This window comes from Cetorhinus maximus, chromosome 11 (assembly GCF_964194155.1).
Source record: "Cetorhinus maximus chromosome 11, sCetMax3.hap1.1, whole genome shotgun sequence".
NCBI lineage: Eukaryota > Metazoa > Chordata > Chondrichthyes > Lamniformes > Cetorhinidae > Cetorhinus > Cetorhinus maximus.
Window position 1 is genome coordinate 43,555,925 of NC_135889.1, and position 18,368 is coordinate 43,574,292.

General features: G+C 41.6%; 1 protein-coding gene across 3 annotated transcripts in view; it reads right to left on the minus strand.

Moving 5' to 3' along the window:
* Positions 1-3,874: 3,874 nt before the first annotated feature.
* The window catches only part of myo1b (myosin IB), a 276,216-nt gene continuing 261,722 nt past the window's right edge, over positions 3,875-18,368 (minus strand). For all 3 annotated transcript variants that reach the window (XM_078551859.1, XM_078551858.1, XM_078551857.1), the window contains 3 exons: positions 16,543-16,695; positions 8,993-9,120; positions 3,875-5,267 (listed from right to left, as the gene is read on the minus strand). In XM_078551859.1, the coding sequence (XP_078407985.1) occupies positions 5,144-5,267; positions 8,993-9,120; positions 16,543-16,695 (405 nt within the window). In that variant the 3' untranslated portion in view covers positions 3,875-5,143. The remainder of the gene's footprint in view (positions 5,268-8,992; positions 9,121-16,542; positions 16,696-18,368) is intronic.

Consider the following 18,368-nt stretch of genomic DNA (forward strand, 5'->3'; position numbering starts at 1 on the left):
CAATGACTACCTTCACAAGAGACAATCTAACCACCACTCATTGACATAAAATGGTATTACCATCACTGAATGCCCCCCCATCAACATGCTGGGAGTTACCATTGCCCAGAAACTTAACTGGACTAACCATATAAATACTGTGGTTACAAGAGCAGGTCAGAGGCTAGGAATCCTGCGACGAGTAACTCACCTCCTGACTCCCCAAAGGCTGTCCACCACCTACAAGGCACAAGTCAGGAGTGTGAAGGAATACTCTCCACTAGCCTGGATGAGTGCAGCTTCAACACTCTCAAGAAGCTTGGTACCATCCAGGACAAAGCAGCCCACTTGATTGGCACCCCATCTACAAACATTCACTCCCTCCAACACACAGTGGCAGCAGTGTGTTGCCTTCTACAAGATATACTGCAGGAACTCACTAAGCCTCCTTAGACAGCACCTTCCAAACCCATGGCCACTACCATCTAGAAGAACAAGGGCAGCAAACACATGGGAACACCACCATCTGGAAGTTCCCCTCCAAGCCACTAACCATCCTGACTTGGAACTATATCTCCGTTCCTTCACTGTCATTGTGTCAAAATCCTCGAACACCGTACCTAAAAGCACTGTGGGTGTACCTACACCATATGGACTGCAGTGGTTCAAGAAAGCAGCTCACTATCACCTTCTCAAGGGCAATTATGGATGGGCAATAAATGCTGGCCTAGCCAGCGATGCCCACATCCCATGAATGAATATAAAACAAAACTCCTATAAGACGAGCATTCAGAAGGTGGCACAAAATAGACATCTTCTATAAGATAGGAAATAAACAAAATTTATTCTGAAGAATTTAAAATAATTAGTTTAGTCAGCTGGCTGTCTGACACATGGAACCCACCGCCATTTTTACGAGTCTCCAGTGAAATATATACCCAGCTGTAGCGTAATTTGCTTGTTCAAATTGGAGTGCCTACTCTGTCCCCATAGAGATGCATCCCAAAGAGGATAAGTTCAGGATAGTGAAACCAAGACTCATATATTCCCAAGTGTATATAGGAAAATGTGGTGCAGCTAAGATTACTCAGCTTACTGTAGGAAATCAAGGGCATGTTTCTTGATGGTTGTCTAGCTAGGACCACTCTACCCTTTAAACGTGTGGTCTACAGCATTGTCTGGAGCCAAGTGAGAAGAATCTTAGACTTCATTGACAGGCCTATTCATTCAGGTTGTATTAGTCAGCTAGGCTAGCTGGTTGGCCATCAATGTCTTTGACGACAACTGACCTGCTTGGCTCAGATATTAAGCCTAGCAGAGAATGTTTACATAATTTCAAAATTCTGTCATTTTATCATCTGGAAATAATCTCCACAGTTGTTACCAAGTGTCACTCCTCACATAGTGGATGGCAGGTAGGAGTAATTCCTCGGGAATGGCATGACAAGCAGCAAAATGCATTGTTAAAAAGTCTGAGTGTGTTTTGCCACCAACTTCCTGACCACAACACATAACACATTATACTGAATATTGGTTCCATCAGTTGGAGGTGTAGAGTCGCACCAGTACCTGCTTTGCTCTCTCTCTTGTACAATCAAGAGTAGATGCATGTCCTTGAGATATGAACACATATTCCTTTACCCAGCCTTTCAATTATATCTTCCAGCAAATGTCACCTGAAGACTCAATGTATCCTCACTTTTTTGTTTGTTCTGGGATGTGGCATTACTGGTAAGCTGTATTAATAGACCGCTTCCAGTTGCCCAAAGATAGTCATGGATTGGCTTCTTCAAGCCAATGATTGTACAATTGAATGACTTGCAAAGCCACTACAGAGGACATTGAAAGTCAAACATATAGTGTAAACTAAAGTTATATACTGACCAGTCTGGAGAGTGGTGGCTAAGTTCTCTTCCCTGAAGGATATTAATAAGCCAGTTGGGTATTTGCAATGATACAGCAACTTTCATGATAATTTTTTCTGCTTGTTAGCCCAAAGGCCATACAACTGAAATCTCACTTCAATGTTGTGACAAGATTTACCTCAGAAAACTTTTATTATATCAACCACCTTGATGGTCTGCAAGTCAAAATCCTGTGCAATGTATTAAACTTATTCATCAGCAACTAACTAATCCAGATTCTCATGTGAGGGACTCTGACAGAAAAGGATACCCACTGTGAGGCTGACTATGTCCTTTATAATCCTCAGTGGCAGATTGTTGTTGGATACATCCCTTCCTTCCTGTAACTGCTCTTTTTTCTTGTCACAAATCCATCTTAGAATTTGGTCCTGGACCTCAAATTTGACAGAGGACATCCTCCTGCTGGATATCCAGGAGTGCTGAGATGCTTACGATACATGTTTTATACGTCATAGTCTTAAACTGAACTAATATTTTTGGCCTTTACCAAAATGCTGGACGGTATAGTTCCAGTTCATATTGAGCGTGCGCTTCCTGTCTGCCATTTTACAGGTTTAGGAGACCATGTAGTGTACAAAAGACAGGTCCACCTAATTTTAAGGTCAATATTATCAAACGCAGCTTTCAGATATGTCTGAGACCTCTCAGTTTGCTACTTATGACCCATCCACTGAAGAAGATATTAAAAAAGATGGGTGAAATTAGACATCTCACTTCACTCCTCTTTTGTCAGAGATAGTTTAAGTGATTCTTATGTATCCATGGATGTTAGAGCTAGATTACACATCTGATAAGATCCAAGATTTGGCCACACACTCCCATAGCTTGCAGCTTCTTCATGAGGGTGAAATATAACATGAAAAGCAGTGCCGGTGAGTTTTCCAGATTCCTGGATTAAAACTGCTACTGAAAAAGGCATCTTAGATATTGCTACATAGTCACTCCATGTAAGGATACCACAAGATCTCTACCCTAAATCCCGAAGGATTGGAACACGTATTTTTACTGTAGTTAATAAAGAGAAGAATTTTGTTACAAAAATAGCAATTAGCAGCTGAACTTTGGAAGGCACGATGGAAACTAGGACACTTAAATTGGAGTTACTTTGCGTTTTGTAGGACATGCACATTCCATGTTAAAAAATCTCATCCAAGGATAGTAAAATATTAGCAATGACTCAAAAATTATTTGTAGCAATTGCAACTTAACACAAGGCAATCACAGATAGAGCTCTAAGGCCCTTTGTTAAATCATTGTACCTAATGAAAAAAAGTTATGCTTTGTGGCTCTACATTGTATTTTTATGTCAACCATGGCATGTGGTAGAGTTAATAGTGAGAACTCTGCTGCATTGCATTCTAAGCTCTGAACACTTCTCTACTGAACCTGCAGCCAAGGAAAGTTGGAGATACCAGAATCTGCTGGAGTCTGTTTCAGTGACATGATACTACAGGGCAGATGAAAAACTTCTGTAGCTATTACCTGTACTAGTAGAGAGACAGAAAAATGACAAGAATCTAGCATCAACAATTGTCTAAATCATCTTTCAATAACCCCGATAATAAATTCACTGAACAATCATTAGGAATAAATAGATAAATACATGCAAAATAGAATTACTTCATGACACTGCATTGCAACATTGCCTTACCTGCACAAGTCTTCAGCTCTTCTTTGAGAGAGGCATAGCAGAAAACCCCATTTTAAAAATGTTATTTCCCACAAAGGCAAAGCCATTTAATATTGTCATACTGTGTTCTGCATATGTAACTATATCAAACCCCAATCATTCATTTTAGTTTCATGTACATGTGGGATTACTCACAAAGCAAATTCAATAAATACTGATTCATGAGTCACCCCTCATTTAACTACTCAAGAACTTTATGATCAGGTCACTGAACCCATACACATTCAGTGGTTTTTGGTACTCACACTTTACTACATGGAACAGAAAACACCACAGATAATTGAATTTAACAGATTTATAAAAGATTAAGAAATCAGTTCTGTTAACTCTGGTTTTGACTGCTGTCTGATACACAAATTCTCCAGGCATCATGAGCTTGAAAGAGATATTAAATACAAAAATACGATTATAACATTACAGCATTACATCACAATGAAACATCAGACTATGATCACAATACCAACTTCAATCTATTTACATCTCATTACCTCAAACATTTCTTAGTGAAAAACCATTGAACTGCAATTCATTCTGTTACTATTTTTAGAGGTGTGTAGTGTAAATTCTATAAACTGTAGGTGACTTAGCAAGAATTACACTGGCCTGTCAGCTGCATTACAGCTTTCAACACAGGCTGCCTGTACCTAGGAACTCTCCCAGAAATTCAACATAAATAGCCTTTACAAAATGCTTTAAAACTGTTTTTTTTGTTGTATAATACGTACAATGCATAATTTCTTTTCAAAACAAGCAGTATTCCTGTACACAGTTCAGCAATAGTACGATCTCTGAAAGGTTGATCCCCATAACCAAGTGACAGCTTCTAATATGCAAAGTTACAATGTATTAATATAACCACCCACAGCATCCCAATGCTGTGGTTTGCTCAATTTGGTTTTTAAAATCAGTTTTTTTTCTCCCATCTAGCGTCAGCTTCTGTCTTGCAGAAAGCCAAGATGTTCCACAAACCGGGGCATCCAGCTTAGGTCCCTGTTCATGAATCTAGTTAAAACCCCATTATCTGTTTCAAAGATCACTTAAAAGTCCTTTAATCCTTTCCTGCCCAGAAATTTCTCCAATAACCACCCCTCCCCCCCAACTTCCTCCTGAAGGTGCTGACTCATGCACAGGTAGTTCCACTGGTTTAGAAGCTCAAGCCTGTGACGTCTCACTCAAATGGCTATTTGGTGATTAACCATTGGCAGTGAGAGTTTGTCAGCCATCCCATGTGTCCAACTGTAGTGTTCTAAAGCTGGCCCAAGCTGAGACCAGCTAGCTGAGCGATTGAATCTGGGATCTTCCTGGACTATAAGGTTCAATGCTATATCGGACAGCAGATGCACTAAATGACAGGGGATCTACCACCCTGTAATTTGTGAAAGGAACTCATTGCGGTGTTTTTTTTTAAACCATTTGAGAACCAATCTTAGGATTAGAAAATAAATTGCCAACAGCCAGTCACAGCTTCAGGAGAAGAAACTTAACAGAAAGAATATATAACCATATGTGCAGTTAGAAATTGTCCCAGAATTGATGGCAATTGCAGTGATTAAGGAACTGTGACTTCCAGGAGACGATTATTTTTCCTCTTGCATGCAGGGAGATTGCCATTTTTCTGTGCTCCCTGAATAAACTTCACACAGACTTTATCCTGATTGAATTGAACCAGAAACCTAAAAAAACAAAACATAGCGAAACATTTATTACCATCCAATAAAAACTCGAGATGACAGGTTCGTACTGAATACCAGGTGTATTAATTCAAAATCCTAACAGGAGCACTATTTCAGTGCAAATAGGTTGGATGCGATATGCACATTTTTTCAAATGTATCATATGCTCTGCACAAAAAGCATAGCCTCTCTCTCATTGTACTCTTTTAAAAAGTAATTATATTCCTATCATCATAGATATAACAATTGTAAATTCACAAGAGTGAAGCTACAATTAAGCAATTACAGCACATCCCCATTTGTTGGGAAATTGCCAGTGAAAGCCCCAATGCCTCATCCTGCATCAACAAAGCGAGTATTACAATGAATTCATCACTCCACATTAACTATGATGGTCCGTGTATTGCTCTCAGTGACTAGTTAACTTGATCTTGGTTACATATCCATCAATCTTTTCAAGATTTAATGTGAAACTCAATGTGCCTGAAAATCTGTAAACTTAAAAGGAAAGTGGTGCGAACAGTCAGCAACTGTGTGTAGCAAGTGCACAAAGCAAAATGTCCAGTGCTCCATGAAATATACAGTAATTAAAGTATGCTCGATCAGCTTAGGAAATCGGAAAGATGGCTGTACTAGCAATCCATTTGTTTGACCAATGAAGCAATGAAATACAGTGCCTAGAAAATGGAGTAGGATATGGGCTCACCCTCCTGATTCCTCCAAGCGAGCTTGGCCATACTAAGAGGGGGAGAACACAGATCAGAGGCCAGACACTTCCTTAAAGGGAAGGTCAAGATATTAAAAAAGCAAGTCACCCTGGGCCATTGTTGCATTCTGAGCAGCATGAGATGAGGTCACCGCCCTGGGCTCTTAGGGACAGAAAGGCTTTGAGATAACTCCAATATTTTCTCAATGGATAGCTGACATCTTCTTTAGGATCCCCATGCTATTTATAGTTCCCCAAAACTTGCATGTGTCTGTGCATAACCATTTACTTAAAATACTCCACTATTCTGAATTATCAATAGGTAAATAATTAAACATGGTCTTAAAAGGGAAACAAGTCAGCTGCCACTCAAATAACATTCTTGTGTGAACTGGAAATAAACAGCTGAAAATGGTCACTTGAGGCCTATCCTGGGACTATATACCTAGTTGTGAAAGAATGTAAGTACATTCATTCTATTCCCTGGATACATTAAACCATTCCTAATACAATGAACATTAAATGTTAAAAGCATTCCTAATACAATGACTTCCCCACTTGCCTCATTCCAACTTTCATTCAATTTAACTTAATTATCCTATATTCCAAAAAAACTGGCTGAGGGGTTATGATCTGAAATTGTTGAACTCTGTTGAATCCAGAAGTCTGTAAAGTGACTAATAGAAAGATGGTGCGCTGGTCCTGGAGTATACGTCCAGCTTCATTGGAACAGCATAGGAGGCCGAGGACAAAGAGGTCAGACTGGCAGTGGGATGGAGAATAAAAACAGCAGGTGGACCAAAAGCTTGGGGTCACACTTGCAGGTTGAACACAGGTGTCGCGCAAAGCAATAACCCAATCTGCGTTTGCTTCCTTCAATGTCAGAGACTGCATTGCGAGTAGCAAATGCAGTATATTACAGTATAAATTGAATGAAATACAAGTAAATCATTGTTTCACTTGGAAAAAGTATCTGGGGCCTTGGAAGTTGAGAAGGGAGGAGGTAAAAGGACAGGTGCTACATCTGCACTTGCATGGACAGGTGCCATAGGAACAGGACGGGGTGAAGAGTGGACCAGGGTGGTGAACGGTTCCTTCGAATTGCTGAAAGGGGAGGGCAGGGGAGATGTGTTTGGTAGTGGCACCACACTGGAGATGGCAGAAATGATCTGTTGAATGTGGAGGATGGTGGGGCAGAAGGTGAGGACAAGGGTTCTACAAGAGAGGGGAAGGTGCGAAAGCAGAAATATGAGGAATGGAATGGACATTGTCAAAGGCACTGTCAATCATGGTGGGGGATAACTCTCGGTTGAGGAAAAAGGAAGACATATTGGAAGCACTGGTATGGAAGGTTGATTCATCAAAACACTGGTGGACCATCTAAGAGAATGGAATGGAGGCCTTAGAGGAAGCAGGATGTGACGATATGTACCCGAAGTAGCTGTGGGAGTCAGTGGGGACCCATAACAACACCTTTTATTTGCAGGAAGTGAGTGGAGTTAAAGGAGAAGCTGTTCAATGAACAAGTTCAGCCAGATGCAGAGGTGGTGGCGGATGGGGACTGGCTGGGTCTCCATTCAAAGAAGAAACAGAGAACTCTGACTATCCTGGTGGGAGTGGAGGTATAGATATTGGACATCCATGTTGAAAAAGATATGGTTAGGACCAGGAAACTGCTAAAGTGACAGAAGATGAAAGTGGAAAAAAAGAATCAAGAAATCAGTTCTGATGCATCTATCGGAGCAGTCCTGTTAGTGGATCTCAGGAAGGAGGCAGAAGCCGGCTGTTCTGGGTTCGGAGACTATGAGGGAAGGTCTCTAAAGCAGATAAGGTCAGTAACAGCCTTGGAAATGATGAATTGACGTTCAGTGGTGGGAGCATGATCCAGGAGGAGGCAGGAGGAAGTGTCAGAGTGTTGCATTTCAGCCTTCACTAGGTTGAGATTGGTTCACCAAACAACAACAATGCCACCTCTGTCAGCGGGTTCAATGAGAATATTAAGGTTGGGCCAGAGACAACAAAGTGCTGCAAGTTCAGAGGCAGACAGATTAGACAGGATGAGTGAGGGGAGCAGAGAAATTGAGATGGCTGATATATGTCAGCAGTTCTCAATGAAAAGATTTAGAGGGGTTAAGAGGGAGGAATCCAGGTGGAAAGAGGATTTTGAAGACTGGAGAAAGAGCCCACTGTGCTAGGGGACGACCCCACAAACCAAAGGTGACAGAAGAGCCATGCCAGGCCTGAAATTCATTGAGGAGTGGGTGTAAGGGGATAGGGCTAATGTCTTTGCTGAGGATTGACTGTTCAGGGTCAGAGAGAGGAAGGTCAGAGGCAATCGTGAAAACACAGCAAGGATTTTTTTTTTTAAAATTCTGGAGTCACATGCAGACCAGACCAGGTAAGGATGGCATATTTCCTTCCCTAAAGGACATTAGTGAACCAGATGGGTTTTTATGAGAATCAACAATGCTTTCATGGTCATTAGACTTTTAATTCTAGATTTAAAAAAAAACTGAATTCAAATGTCACCATCTGCCATGGTGGGATTTGAAACAGGACCCCAGGGCATGACCCTGGGTCTCTGGGTTACCAGTCCAGTGACAATACCACTACACCACCACCTCCCCTGGAGATTGGAAGAAAGTGCCAGGGTCAGAGGAAACTGAAGGGGAGAAGGATGTGGAGGAAACTTGTATCCAAGAGATGTTGAAGCTTGTGACATTTGTCTCCTCAAAGGAAGGAAAAAGGTTTTTTGTCAAAACACCAGATGAGGTTAAGGACAAAATGGAACTGCAGACAGCTCTGAGATAAAGGGAATCGGTGCTGCTGAACAGAGAGATCGAGAGCCTGCTTCCTGAGGTGTGTCCAGGACTGAACGCACATTCTGACAAAGAATCATACCATAAGGGTTAACCTTCCACCCGCAGATCTTCAGCCATTTTGTGTACACATTCAGCATTTTAAACAGATTTACAACTTTCATATTTTTTTCCCCCTCTTAAAAAATATCAGGACTTACTCATTGTTTATCTCAACATTTATTTTCTGGTTGGTTTTGAAGAATATTGTGCGATAAAGCTTGGTAATAATCTCAATTAAGCGGTCACTGGTGAACAGGAAATCGCCTTTAGCAGCAGCTGTGGAACCCTGTAGTAAAAAGAATGGTGGAATTAGTGTTCTTGCCTGTGGTGCATGATGTAGAATTCAGCATTAGCTGGGCCTGAGCTGCGCCAGTAGTAGACAATTAAATTTCAACCCTGAGATTTCAGCTTAAATCCAACCAAACTGTTAGAATAAAAGTCTTGTCTCTCTCCTGGCTGCAAGAGCCTCCTTAGATGAAATGAGCAGTGGCTCCAGACTCTTAGCAGAAATCATTCATAATTTGCCACAGACTGGTATTTAGAAAATGGAGAAGTTAAAGTGGTGTAGTGGGTGCATGAGCTTCTCAGGCTGGAATTAAAATATGCAGTTGAAACAGGTGTGACCTAGGAATATATTAAATACCAAAAATGGAAGGGGTTCCATTTGTCACCTTACTGAGCTTTAACTAAAAACCCTCATCATTATATGTAAATTATTAATACTAACTAGGTCATTCTTGTGGAAAAGTAGCAGCTTGTAGTACTGCAATATGTTTTTCTGTCACTAGAAGGAGCTCACATATAACCAGATCTCAATGAAAACCTCAAGAAACAAATATGGGACTCCTAACATTACAGCCCCCATTTTAACATGGGGTATGAGTGTGACATGGTGCATTGGGTGGGGGGGGGTCGAGAAGAGGGAGTTGCCTGACGTGAGCGAGATGCTTGGTGCCTGCCTAGTGAGAAGTTCAGGCCATTTTAACACATGAGCCACATTTTCCTTTCTCAGAAAGGACAGACAATGGCTGATGTGTGGAAGCAGAAAAGGAAGCGGCATCAGGCTGGCGCAGGTAGAGAAAATAAGCCAAAGAATTCCAAGTGGGGCCTGGACAAGTGTTCCTCTTCCTCCTTGCCAAGAAGGAAACTTAAAAAATTCTTCTCCTTCACCGCTTTAATCAGATAGCAGGGTGGAGTAAGAAGTTACATCTGAACTAACAGGGATGATATGTTGTTGAAATTTGATGTGAAATTTGAAGTAAGGAGATGTTCTACCTTTAGTCCATAACCCGCCTCCCCTTCTAAGACATTCAGCCAGAGTGATGGGATGGTGACTATATCTATTTCTAATATGGCAGGTGTTTTCATGTTCATAACAGAAAAATCATGTTATTTGTTTTCCATCATTAGTTTCAGAGCAGGACTGGCTATGAGGTTATTAAGTGTAACCTCTTCCTAAGTGGAAGAGGTTATTAAATGTAACAACATCCAATCTAGTAAAATCAGGCTATATTTAAATTGAAAACAAGGTATACTGTTCAACGACCCAGGGACTGCAGCAGTAATTTTCCTCCCTTCCACGAGAAGGGCTCCCCAACTGGAAACGAATGGAAGTTATTCAAATGAGGCTGGCCCAAGAAAGTATGAGACGATCAAAGCATAACATGTCAACCTTACGTAAAGTGGAAAATCCTGACAAACCCAAGGATATGGATGTTTTGATAACAAGTCCTGGATGAATATAATTTTAAACATTAAACTAGATTCTAATTGGCCTTACGAAGCAGACAAATTTGAAACAATGCTGGAAGTCACGTGCTGTAACAGGATGCTGTTAAGTAAAGACGTGAACATATTACTTGGGACAAGGCCACAGTAAGCTAAACTGGATTTATTAGATCTGTTATATTTCTATTCTGCACAAACTAACAAACCTAAATGATATTACCAATGTCTTTCAGAAAAGTTGTACTTAAGCTGCTGCAATTTTAAACGAGTGGCTCACATTCTACTTTAAGTTTTAACTGACACAAACCTAAATTGAACAAACTTCACTCTGGTTAGTACTGCTTCGCATTTCTATTTGCGAACAACTTCTTGTTTAAGTAACATTTAATAAATTATGCCGCATTTCGCAAACTAAATGAATGCACTCCAAGGAGAATTATAACTAAGTTAAAATGCCAGACAAAAGCTGTATTCAGTAATAACTTCACACCCACCAGAACTCGACAGTGAAAGGTTAATGGTATACTAATGTTCACATTCAGTCAGCAGCTTCTTATGCCAAGGGACCTCTGGATAGTTGGCTCCTGAATTACAGCATCATTCTGAGGTCTTGAGCTATCCCTGATAGCCAAGTCTCAGATATTTTAACGACGTTCCCAAAGCAGGTGGAAGAAACAACAAATTCTTAAAGGCAATTTGAGGTTAAAGTTATATACTGTAACAGTTTAACCGAGCGATAGGGGATGTCTTGTTAATTAGTTTTGGGGATATGAGAGAAACCTGAACACTTTTTTTTAAATATAGGTTTTACCAACATTTTCCCTTTTCTCTCCTTTTCCAAAGGTGCTGACCCATGGTAGGATGTGGCTCCTCATCCATGTGGTTAATCTTCATGGCAGAGCTTGGATAACCACCTTATTGTTATGGACAGAAGAGAGATTGTAAAATGGTTTCCCCTTTATCTACCTCTCGACTGAACAGAGACAGAAGTGTTTTGAAGAGAAGGAAAGTGTTTTAACTTCTTGAATGCTGGAACTCTCAGGAACAGACAAAAGACAGGTTCCCTCGTAAGTTTAAAAAAGAATGTCTTTCTTCACACCTGAATGTACTCGCAACAGCACCCATTCACAGACGTAAACAGATGTGTACACACATATGCAAAAAAAAGTGATTACAAAAGAGGTAGCATACACTTAGGTCTTAAGGGTCCAAAATTTTACTGTCACCCTGGATTCCCTCAAGATGCAAACCTGAAATGTTGCAGGCCTGTGATTTCCCTTCGGTTCACTGAAGAAACAAAGGTTGGATGTTTCTGACGACGGATTTGTAGTGGCTTACTGCTTCGAGCAAGAGTTTTCTGGCTTCACTCCAGTTGAAGTGCAATCGAACCCCTGTAGCGACAACCTGGTTTTGTTCTTCAAATCGGTAGGCAAAGGCTAGCTCCAATTCACTGCCTGCTGATGGTTTTTAGGCAGGGTCTTTTGTTTAACAAAAACAGAATTACCTGGAAAAACTCAGCAGGTCTGGCAGCATCGGTGGAGAAGAAAAGAGTCAACGTTTCGGGTCCACATGACCCTTCAACAGAACTGAAGTATAGTTAGGAGAGGGGTGAAATATAAGCTGGTTTAAGGTGGGGGGCGGGGGGAGAGAAGTTGAGGGTGGGGGTGGTTGTAGGGACAAGCAAGCAGTGATAGGAGCAGATAATCAAAAGATGTCACAGACAAAAGGATCAAAGAGGTGTTGAAGGTGGTGATATTATCTAAGAAAAGTGCTAATTAAGAGTGGACGGCAGGACACTCAAGGTACAGCTCTAGTGGGGGTGGGGTGGAAAGACTGACAAGGTATTAGTTGTAGATTTAAAAATAATGGAAGTAGGTGGGAAAAGAAAAATCTATATAACTTATTGAAAAAAAACAAAAGAGAGGGGGAGGAAACGGGGTGGGGATGGTGGGGGGGGCGGGGGGGGAATTTAAGATCTAAAGTTGTTGAATTCAATATTCAGCCCGGAAGGCTGTAAAGTGCCTGGTTGGAAGATGAGGTGCTGTTCCTCCAGTTTGCGTTGGGCTTCACTGGAACAATGCAGCAAGCCAAGGACAGACATGTGGGCAAGAGAGCAGAGTGGAGTGTTAAAATGGCAAGCGACAGGGAGGTTTGGGTCTTTCCTGCAGACAGACCGCAGGTGTTCTGCAAAGCGGTTGCCCAGTTTGCGTTTGGTCTCTCCAATGTAGAGGAGATCGCATTGGGAGCAACAAATGCAGTAGACTAAGTTAAGGGAAATGCAAGTGAAATGCTGCTTCACTTGAAAGGAGTGTTTGGGCCCTTGGACGGTGAGGAGAGAGAAAGTGAAGGGGCAGGTGTTGCATCTTCTGCGTGGGCATGGGGAGGTGCCATAGGTGGGGGTTGAGGAGTAGCGGGTGATGGAGGAGTGGACCAGGGTATCCCGGAGGGAACGATCCCTACGGAATGCCGCCAGGTCTTTTGTTTGTTGGTCTGAATCTGTTCCCCCTCTCTGTCTGTGGCTGTTCTCAAACTGTGTATTAATAAATGTTCCTTATCAGAACCGACGTCAGTTAATTGACCGTAGATTTGTTTTCCATTGCCCACACAAATGATCTTTGATGACTTCGGCATTGACACATAATAGTGTTCGAGTTTTACCCATTTGTATCTCCTTGTGATAGGATGGGCTTCTTCTCACAGCCATTCTGTGGAATTCCATTTCGAAGCCAAGAAGTTTGCAAATCCATTGTGAACTAGCTTCTGCAGGTATTTGGACAACGGCAGCCATTAATCCGCAGAAAAGGTTTGTTGCATTTTAATTTCTACTCAATGAAATGCTCTGAAAGGCCATTTGAATTTTAGTATCCTGTCCAGACAAGCAGACTTGCTTCCAGCTTTGTGGTGTTCCATGTATATTGGCAGAAAAGAAAGGAGGACACTTGTACTCTCAACTCCATATTGTTTCAAAGGAGAATGTCCATTGTTTTAATAGTAAAATGTCCATTTTCCATATATCTATGAGTATAATTGTGTGGGCGTGACATTATCAAACCGTGAGACCATTTGAGTTGAGCCTGATCCTGACCTGTGTCTATACACATCAACCTCATCTCAGTAGTAGCACTTTTGCCTATGCTTCTGGGTCCAAATCCTATTCCAGAGACCTGTATATAAAAAATTAAGCTGACATTTCAGCTCAATATTGAGAGGATGCTGTATTATCGAAAGTGCCCCTGCCACAGGACCGAAACAACTCTTATTAAAGTCACATGACATCCTATGTGACTGTGACAAAGGTAAACTCTCCCTCCTCATCCTGCCTGCAGCCTTTGACATGGTTGACCATACCATCCTCCTGCAACGCTTCTCCACTGCCATCCAGTTCGGTGGGATTGCTCTCACCTGGTTCCATTTTTATCTATCTAATCATAGCCAGGGAATCACTTGTAATGACTTCTCTTCCTTACCCTGCACAGTTAGCTCTGGTGCCCCCAAGGATCAATCTTTGGCCCCTCCTATTTCTGATCTGCCCTTGTTGACATCGTCCAAAAGCACAGCGTTAATTTTCACATGTATACTGATGACACCCAGCTCTACCTCACCACCACCACCACCTCTTGACTCCTCCACTGTTGCTAAATTATAAGATGGCTTATCCGACATCCAGTGCTAGAATAACAGAAATTTCCTCCAATTAAGTATTGGGAAGACTAAAGTCATCGTTTACAGTTGCTGCTCCAACCTCTGTTCCCTCATGCCTCTCCCTGGCAAGTCTGAGAATAAGCCAGTGTGTTCACAACATTTGATCCTTAGATGACTTTGCGGCCTCATATTTGTGCCCTCATCAGACCCCTGTTTTCACCTCTGTAAAATCGCCTGACTTTGCCCGTCTCAGCTCTACTGCTGCTGAAATTATGCCTTTGTTAGCTCCAGACTCCACTATTCCAATACACCCTTGGCTGGTCTCCCTCACTGTACCCTTTGTAAACTTGAGGCCATCCAAAATTTTGATGCCTGTCTCTTAACTCTCAGCAAGACCTGTCCCCCTACCACCTCTGTGCTCACTGAGCTACATTGGCTCCCAGTCAAGCAACTTTAAAATCTTCATCCTTGTTTTCAAATCCTTACATGGCCTCATCCCTCCTTATTTCTGTAATCTTCTCGAATCCCACAACCCTCTGCGATATTTGTGCTCCTCTAATTTTGGCCTCATGTGCATTCCTGATTTTAAGTTGCTCCATCATTTGTTGGTGTGCCTTCAGTTCCTAGGCGTCAAGCTCAGGCATACCTTCCCTACCTCTCCATCTCACGACCTCACTTTCCTCCTTTAGGACACACCTCAAAACCTACCTCTTTGACCAAGCTTTGGTCATTTGACCTAATATCCCCTTACGTGGCTCTGTCATACCTTGTTTTATAATGATCTTGTGAAGCATCTTGGTGTGTTTTATTACATTAAAGGTGCTACATAAAAATAAATTGTTGTTGTCATAGTACCATGTTTGTATGAGGCATTAAACTAGGGCTTCACCTGCCTTCTAACAGGATGCAAAAGATCTCTCGACACTCAAGTATTTATAAGAAATTGGAACTGGTGTAGGCCATTTGGCCCTTTAAGCTTGCTCCTCCATCCAACAAGATCATGGCTGATCATCTCCAATCTTCCCACACTATCCCCATGTCCCTTAGTTGCCAAAAATCTATTGAATTCTGTCTTGACACACTCAGTCAGTGAGGATCCACAGCTCTCTGGGGCAGAGAATTCCAGAGATTCATAACCCTGTGTGTTAAGAGTCCTAAATGTCCTTATTCTGAGATTGTGGGCCAGAGTTTCATGGAGTCTTTTTGACTCCTGTGAACCTCTAAAAATGGTGGGTGGTACCAGGATGCGGGAAGTCCTGACCCTGGTTTTAGATGTTGCAGGGGCCTTAACCTGCCGTTCGAGAGTCACAAATTTATGGAGTAGATGTAAATGCTCTTGAAGAATGGATGAGCTCTGATTAAATGTCATCATCTGAAGTTTTTTTAAATGGTCCGCTCTTTAAACTGTCAGAGATTGCTCAAAAAACTTCTGCTAGATTCCTTTGATTGACAGGCCAGCTGATGTAGCATTTGTTCATGGCGGAGTTTCAAAAATTCTGTCTTCAATCAACACCACTAAAACAGATAATCTGGCCATTTATTTAATTGCTTTTCGTGGAAAATTGTGCGCAAACTGGCTACCACATGTTAGGCAGGTAGGTAATCAGCTGTAGTCCACAAGGAACCGTAGACTCTCTCTACTGAACAGAGACAATTGATTATATAGCTTGAGGGCATCACTCTGCATCAAACATGGGGCAGGTAAGTTGGCAGGTCCAAAGTCTACCTCAGCCGGAACAGGAATTGAACCCGCATGGTTGGCATTATTCTGAACCACACGCTAGCCAGCTGAGCTAACCAGCCCCCTACAACACATTACAACAATGAATACATTTCACAAATGCTTAAATGGTTCAATTAAAACAGTGCTCACTTAATAGGGAGTTTCAGAGTTCATTTGAAAAGGAGTGGAACAAAGGAATTACACCACTTCCAAAGAAGAATTTAGTGGAATTTTAACTTTCGCTTTAAGTAGTAAGTTATGCAGGATGACAATTTATTTCAAAATACTTTAATTTCATGGGATTTTATTGTAGTGCTTTTCTAAAGTTTTTACTGAATTATAAATTTATTATTCTAAATGGATTATTAATATTTATCAAATTTGCTTAAATGAAGAGTTTCACGGTAATTTTCAACCAACCATATACGGGACAATTAACCCTAAGTAGCAAAGGAGAAAATGAAAATTGTGTGCAACTATTCTCTCTTTTTGTTAATTGTTTTTCTATTCACAAATTTGCAAAGAACAAGATATTTATTCAGATTACTGATACATTGTAGCTGTCATTTTACCCATTTCTACTTTATACAAAAGGACATTTAATTGAGCACTTACCTCTTTGAGATGCACAGCAAAGAGACCATCTGTTTGTTTGCTTACAGACACACTGGTGATGTCCATCACGGGAATAGTGGATTTGATCTGGCCTGATTTTTGATCAGCTATGAAGAAGTTGCTTTGGGTTAATAGGAAAATTCTTGGGGCTCCCTGCATCAACAAGAACAACTGCCGTTAGAAATAAGGTCTGCTAGAACGAATGAATCATCATTTCATTTAAGCCCCTTTTCAAGCTTATCATGATTTTCAAATGAATATTGCTACAAACTTGACAGTCACTTACTCCCAACTATATTAGATGTTCTTGCTGAGGTCAGAATTTCCTCAAGTCATATGTGACCCTGTGCTTTAGAGGGAGCTGGATAACTTCCTTTGTACGTTACTAACAATCCTGTCCACCCAGCTGCAAATTAGTAACCGTAAAGCTCTTTCAATCAGTTCATGCTTGGTGGCCAATTTCAAGGTTATAAATTGGGGTAGGATAATAGCTCGTCATTTCTACTTGTGGCACAATTGGTAGGTACACCTTTTCCTTCCAAAAAATTATCATTGTTTGCACTTGAGAGTGTCAAGTGACAAACCAATCATTCAAAATATAAAATGCTCAAAAATGTAATAAAACATCTTCTTTATTAGCTTTCCCCTTCTTTTTCCATCTGCTCTGGAAAGCATCAACAGTTCTACGGGCATGACAGCCTTTCAGTATGTCACCCCAAATGACCACTTTTAATACAGGTACTGTCTCTCAAACCCGGCTATCTGAAAACCAAAGTTGTCTGAAAACTGGACATTTTTATAAGCTGTCATGCATCAATTTTAATTGTTATTAAATGAGTCAAATATCTTGAGACAAACTTAGGACAATTCACCAAATGCTGCATGGGCACAGTGACATGCTGGCCTAGTTATCAGCTTCGTACGGCAGTCGTTTCTTGTGCTCTGAGTGGTTCAATTGATCCTTGGCTGCACCTGATCTGGTTTGGCCAAACCTGCCTGACCCAATCCGAACTGTCCGACCTGCATAGAACCTCCAACCTAGCCCAACGGCTTATAAAACGGATAAGTCTTGATAGTGATACACTGTGCAAGTCAAAAAATTCAATCTTACGGCAGGATTTTTAGTTCAGTGGCTGCCCGTGATTGGCGGGCCTGGGAGCGGCCAGGTAAGAACCACCAACCGTGATTGTACGGCCAATTAACGGCCAGCCAGTGTGAAAGGCGTGCTGAAAGACTCAGCGCTGCCGGGGTGGGGGCAGGAGGAGGGCAATCGCTGAAGTCAGCATGGACGCGGGAAAGCGCAGAATGAAAGCTCCCTGAAGGCAGAAAGCTGCCTCAGGTTGCTGAAGAACTTAAATGCCAAAAATGAGGATTTTAAAAACAGGAAATAACGCCCATGCATCAGAGTCAGTCACTGGAACATATACCTGTTGAAAATTCTGTCCATACATTTAAAAAAAAAATTTAATAACGGAAACCTCATCCCGCCCATGGATGAGGTTTCCTGAACATACAAAGGCCGCCTGGCCGATTCGCCCGCCTGTCGACTGTAATGTTGGACGAGCAACGAAAAATCTCAGTTAATTAGTACTTTAATAGCCTTAATAGACCTCTTAATTGTCGACGGGCGCGCGCGCTGCCGACTCTCTTGCACGCGCACTGACCGAAATGTCGTACGAGCATATGATGTTCGGGACGTTCACCTGACATCATCATGCACTAGTTTATGCTCGAGCGTGTCGGGCGCACACCCGCACACTGAGCAAAAAATTCTGCCCTTGGTATTAGCTGGTGAGATCCACTCCATGCACTGTGCTTGAAATTCT